The sequence below is a fragment of the Tasmannia lanceolata genome, unplaced genomic scaffold (assembly GCF_043159265.1).
Source record: "Tasmannia lanceolata isolate RefF3 unplaced genomic scaffold, GAP_Taslan_0.1 ptg000008l, whole genome shotgun sequence".
NCBI lineage: Eukaryota > Viridiplantae > Streptophyta > Magnoliopsida > Canellales > Winteraceae > Tasmannia > Tasmannia lanceolata.
Window position 1 is genome coordinate 61,767,239 of NW_027518685.1, and position 6,000 is coordinate 61,773,238.

Here is a 6,000-nt window from a genome sequence, read left to right on the forward strand (position 1 = left end):
AGCATTTGATAAGTTTGACATTGAAGATCCTTTTTTCAGTAGTGAACTTGATTCAGGTGATTTGGATGGGATTAGGAAGCTCGATCGTGAAGATTGGCAAAAAGTTAGGACGATGGCAACCTTGCTTCAAAACTTCTATGAGCTCACCATACGGGTTTCAGGATCATTGTATGTTACATCCAATACTCTATTTCCTGAAATTGTTGAGGTTAAAGCCCTTTTCAAGAGTGGCTTGAGAGTGAAGACTTTAACTTGGTATTGATGGCGAGGAGAATGAAAGAGAAGTATGACAAGTATTGGGGTGATATCGAGAAGATGAATAAATTAATTTATATCGCGGTTGTTCTTGACCCTCGACACAAACTATATTTTGTGAAGTTTGCTCTTATTAATATGTATGGAGAGGTAAAAGGCAACGAGATGGGGGAGAAAGTGTTCAATGCCACATTTGAATTGTTTAACGAGTTAAACAATAAGAACACAAGCAAAACACCTCAAGACAATGAAGTTCACTTGAGGCTATCAACTCCAAGAGAACATTCTCAACACTCACAAATGCAAGAACCTAGAGAACATGTGAGGAAGATGATCAAGGAAAAGTTTAAGAAGCAGAAGATTGATTATGGAGGTGGGGATAACAAATCAGAGTTGGATGGGTATTTAAGTGAAGACACTGAAGAAGATCCCAATGAATTTGGTATTTTAGGGTAGTGGAAAGTTAACAGTGCTAGATTTCCTGTCTTATCAGAAATGGCACAGTTTGTGTTGGCGGTTCCCATCTCCACCGTTGCTTCGGAGTCTACGTTTAGCACGGGAGGTCGTATTCTTGATGCTTTTAGGAGTTATTTGACTCCTAAGATAGCGCAAGCTCTTATATGTGCTCAAGATTTGCTTCGATCATCATCAATGCCGGTTAATGTCGAAGAAGCATTAGAGGATCTTGAAAATGTTGAAAAAGGTAATAGTTGTATTTATTTTAGTGTTAATTTTTTTAGTGTGTTGCTATATATTGCTTTTGACTTGGAACATGATGTTTCTTAAACTAAAACCATTTGTATTCTTATTTTCAGAATTTTCAAATAATGTGGATGTTTCTTCAAATCTTGAACTTTGAACTTTTAAGCATGGAAGAGTGGAAGACAATTTCAGGTTTGTAATTGTGGAGTTCTCTTCATATCTTGTGATTCCTTCTTTGCTTTGTATGATTTCTTTACTTGTTCTTTTGTGAACCAAACTCGATTTCTAGTTTGTTAAGAGATTTAGAAGTTTCTACTATTAGAAGAGATAATGTGTTGTTCATGAATCATGAATGCCACCCATCGGTTGCATGTGATTGGGATTATGAATCACGTATGCCACCAATCTGTTGCATCTGTTGCATGCCACCAATCATGAATGCCACCAATTTTCTAGTTCTACTTGCTACTTGTGATAGACCTTTTGATATGGTTTTGAAATTTGCTTGGGATTTAAGTGGCATTCTTATATTCTTCATAGTCCTGACTCCTGCATTGGAACAAATGAAGAAGTTACAAGGTTAGAGAATTACCCTTTCTTGGATAATTTGGTTCCTGCCATAGTGCCATTGACTCACTGTCCAAAATTTTCGTGTGCTATGTGGAGTGACCATCATCTGGTTGGATGCTTACGTCTCTCTGTTTTCACTTTGCTCATACATGATTTATGGAACTTCTATCTTCGGTATAAGAAGGTTTGTACTCTTGAATGGTGGGCTACTGGGCTTGCTATCTTGAAATTTGTGGGGTATACGATTCGGTCCATTCTTTAATATTTTTGGTTGACTTAACAAAGGACCTTCTATTCCATTCTTAATATTTTCTTATCGCTTTTCACATGCAGGGTTGGCGTTTTGGACATTCTTTATCCCTCATCTCAATGATCTCATGGCGAACACAGAGAGTACCGATTGTTATTTATCCATGTTTATTTGCTTGGCAGTTGTTGCAAGCCAACAGGGATTCAGGCAACAAGGATAAATTGAAAGGCATTCAGGCAACAATGCAACAGGCAACATGCTTGCAACTATGGGCATATGGCATTTGAAAATCTTCTTTGAAAGGAAGATGGTACTTTGACTCTTAGAAAAATTGAATTGTTTGGGCTTTGCTCATAATTGCCCAACAATTCTTGATGTGATCCGACCGTTGGATCACCATTTATGTTTGCACTTATTTATTTTGGTTTATTTGGACTTATTTGACATTATTGGATTATCCTAGATGTGGGGGATGTCCACATCATCTAGGTCCCACTCATTCACACACCGCCCACATTTCTTTTCCCCTTAGTTTGCCTATTTTACCCTCGATGCTTTATTTGTTCTTTATTACAGGTGAGGGCGTTGAAGTCATTTCACCATCACTTATGTCACTTAAGTGATAACAAAGCGGGCCCACCACAAGAGCACAACTTCTAAAAGAGAACACAAGGGGAAGAAAACCCTAGTTTTGAAACATTGTGAAAGAAAAGAAGAAAAAAGGAGCCGCCGGCCTCCCTTCTCCAACACGCCCTATGGCGTCACTATCTCTCTCCTTCTTCCCTTCTACAAGGTGAGTTCTCCTTCTTCCTTCCCTTGTTCTTCTCCCTCTTTCTCCACCTGTCTCTCATCCCTCTCTCTAATTTCTCTCCTATCTCTCTCTTTTGTTACTCCTAACTCCCTCTTGCACTCTTTCTTTCTCTTCCCTCTTGATCTCTCTATTTCTATTACTCCCTCTATTTCACACTTTCTTGACTCTTATCTTGTTATCTTCCTCTCTTCTTGATTTCCTTCTCTTATTTTCTTTCCTCGACCCTATTTTAAAATTTATTTGTGGGAGCACTGCTGTCCGGAGTTTCGGATCGTGCCCACGAGTCTCTCCCCCGCTCTCTTGGGTCCTCGTTTGCACGGATTTGAGGTGAAAGGACTGCCCTACTTTCCGGTGAGAACTTTCCTATTATTTCAGCCCCTATTTTAGCCTTTACCCCCTTTTAAAACCCGTAGGAACCCGACCTTTGATTTACCATAGTTTATTTTAGGATTTTGTCATTTTTAGTGTAGTTATTGGCCCTAGATCTTTCTTTTCTTTTATGAACAGCAGTTGGGCAGCGTTTATTTCAATAAAGTTTGACTGTCTCTTTTCATCTTTTGCTTAAGATAGAATCATTTCTCATTGGTGGTTTATCTTTAAGGCTACTCGACATGATTTCCTACGCCGAAATTTATCACAAGTGTTCGCTTATCTGTTTATCGTGATGTAAATGTGGAAACTTGATCCCATTGAGCTCCTAACATCCTGGCAGTTATTCGCGAGCCTCCGGGTTTGCACCAATTCCGTATTGATGTTTTGACTTTTGATGGTTTGAGATTCATTCAGATAAAAATTCTTAGAAAGAAAAGGGTGGGTCCTCTATTCTGTAATTATGTATTGGAAAAGTCGCGGAAAATGTTGCAATTTTCTTCAATGGCATGGTTTAAATTACCCTGACCTAATCACATTTATTGCGAATCACGCACAAGCACATTGTCTTGTAACCGTAAAAGTGAAATCCATATTGGATGCATACCAAATAGTGAGAAAAAAATGAAGTTTTATTCTTGAAACTGAAACCAATTAGCAGGAAAATCGAACCAAAACCTGAAATTTTCATTTTGAATATATATAAATGGCATACATGAAGTTTTTTATTTTGTTTATTAAATGTATGTAATACGGACTATAGAATGATATTCTTGTAAAAAAATATGAAATTATATATATAGTGTACTAGAGAGACCCATATTTGCAATCCAAATTGACCCGTGAGCCGAAATAGCAAACCGACTTAGCCTACCCTCATCGTATTCCGTACCCGTTCCCGTACCGCATACCGGAACGAACCGCGTTTCAGGTAACCTTGGTTTTGAGCACAAAGGAGGACCGACCCTTCCCTCGAAGTGGGTCAAGAGGCTGATCTTCCCTCTAAGAAGATCTTAGAGGATCAAATCCGTTGCGAACCAAATTGGGTTCGTAACAAATTCTAGCAATCCAAATGGGTCCTTAACAAATTCTAGCAATCCAAACAGGACCTCCTTAGACCTTGTTTGGATTGCAGAAATTGTTTGGAAATGTTTGGAAAAGAAAAATATTTCTAAAATTTTCTACTTTATTTAAGCACGAAAAAAGTTAAGTTAAACCAATTCTAATCAATCTTCATGCGGACGACCTTTAATTTATGATGATATCCCTCTAAACTAACCATAATCATATTAATTACCTCTAAAATGTGGAAAGTAAAAAATATCCTGAGAAAGGAATTTCCACCAGAAATGTTTCTCTAGCAATCTAAACAGGGCCTGAAAGTAAATAAAATATTGATCATACCAGAAGCTCCGGTAGAACTCCATCTCTCTGCAGATTAACAATAAGAAGAAGAAAAAAAGACAAAACATTAATTTATTAGCATAAAAGTAGAGCTAAGAAAAAAATCATCAAAAAAGAGGAGATGGGTATTTAGTATTGGTGTAAGTTGTTAACCTGATCGGAGGGTTTGAGTTCAGATGTTAAGGAATCCATGTGAAGAGTGGATTGTGTAATAGGGCTGAATTTTCTTATAACGCACGAGCGATTGGCTTTAGGGTTTGGTGATAAGGAAGAAAGGGGTAAAGGTAGAGAGGAAAAGAAGGGTTTTGGGGAGTTAGAAGAGGAAGAGAGGGAAGCGATTGCGATTGCAGCGGGTACGAGTGTGGAGGCCGAGGTTAAGAACCGAAGAGAAGCAGCCATGAGAGATGGACAGACCCACCCTTTTTAGCTCAATCTCTCTTTCTTGCAAGAAAAAATAATTATTGAGGGCACATTTTGGCAACCATGAAAAAAATTTCATAATTTTTTTTCTTTAAATCTACAAGGGAAAATTTTCCCGGATATTCATTTCCACATGTTGGAGTGTGTGCTTCAAATATTCAAGGAGTCAATTTAATCACTTATCAAACAAAATTCTTAAAGAAAAGGTGGGTCATGCCAGGTTGGCTTACGTGCTATGAAGAAAATTCATGAAAAAGTTTCATGGGAGCCCGTTCAAGGCCTGCCACATCCCTGCACCGCTGAAGTGCGCGTTGGCCGGGTTGTGTCAAAAGGGGGTGTTTGTGATTGTCTCGGTTTTCATTGAACTTGGGACCGGAATCAGAATTTCACATAAAAGAGAATCTCAGAGTCGCCATCTAGGTTAGGGCCTAGATCCTATAATTTTACTCTGTTTTTTAAAGCATGGTCTTTACAAAGATCTTAGTAAGATATATGATTACATTCAAGGAAAGTGTTAGGCACCCCGGGTAAACCCAGCATCTTGACATGACTTGCAATTTTAAAGAAATTTTGTCCCTATTTTTGAGTTTAAAAAGAAAAAATGAATTAATACAAGAAATCGGTCAATATTATTCGGAATAGGGGTTTTTACTGCATGATTTGGGTCCTTAATGCTCTGTATGGTTGCCAGGGTTTTTTTGTTCCCGGGAGTTATGTGGGAGAAAAAAATACCCTGGGAGATAGGTGGGAAAAAAAAAGTCCTAGAAGTATCCTGGTAAAATAAAAATCCCATGTTTGGTTATGTGGGAGAAAAAAATACCCTGGGAGATATGGTGGGAAAAAAAAAACCTTTGTTTGGTTGCTTGAACTGTTGGGTAGAAAAAAATTCTTCTCAAGCTTATTTTTGGTTCCTGAGTTTATTTTTGTTCCTGGGGTTATCTTGGGATGGGATGAAAAGACAATCATTACAAAAGTGGGATTAAAGAATTCACCCCACAAGTAATCATTACAAGAGTGGGATTAAAATAAACCTAGTGCTAAAAGGCAATCAAACATGGGATGGGACCAAAATTTAACTTACTCTCCCACAAAACTCCCAGGAACAAAAAAAAAAACCTGCCAACCAAACAGAGCATAAGGAATTACTCCCGAATAATGTAGCGACCACCTCAATCTTGATAATACAATAATTGAAACAAAGAAATTGTGGATTTATAGT

At 38.0% G+C, this 6,000-nt stretch overlaps 1 protein-coding gene across 1 annotated transcript in view; it reads right to left on the reverse strand.

The window, feature by feature from the left end:
• The window catches only part of CCS (copper chaperone for SOD1), a 33,044-nt gene extending 28,116 nt beyond the window's left edge, over positions 1 to 4,928 (reverse strand). Inside the window, exons 1-2 of the mRNA XM_077389596.1 lie at positions 4,515 to 4,928; positions 4,362 to 4,388 (exon numbers count right to left, since the gene is read on the reverse strand). Of these exons, the coding sequence (XP_077245711.1) occupies positions 4,362 to 4,388; positions 4,515 to 4,760 (273 nt within the window). The 5' untranslated portion in view covers positions 4,761 to 4,928. The remainder of the gene's footprint in view (positions 1 to 4,361; positions 4,389 to 4,514) is intronic.
• Positions 4,929 to 6,000: the final 1,072 nt, after the last annotated feature.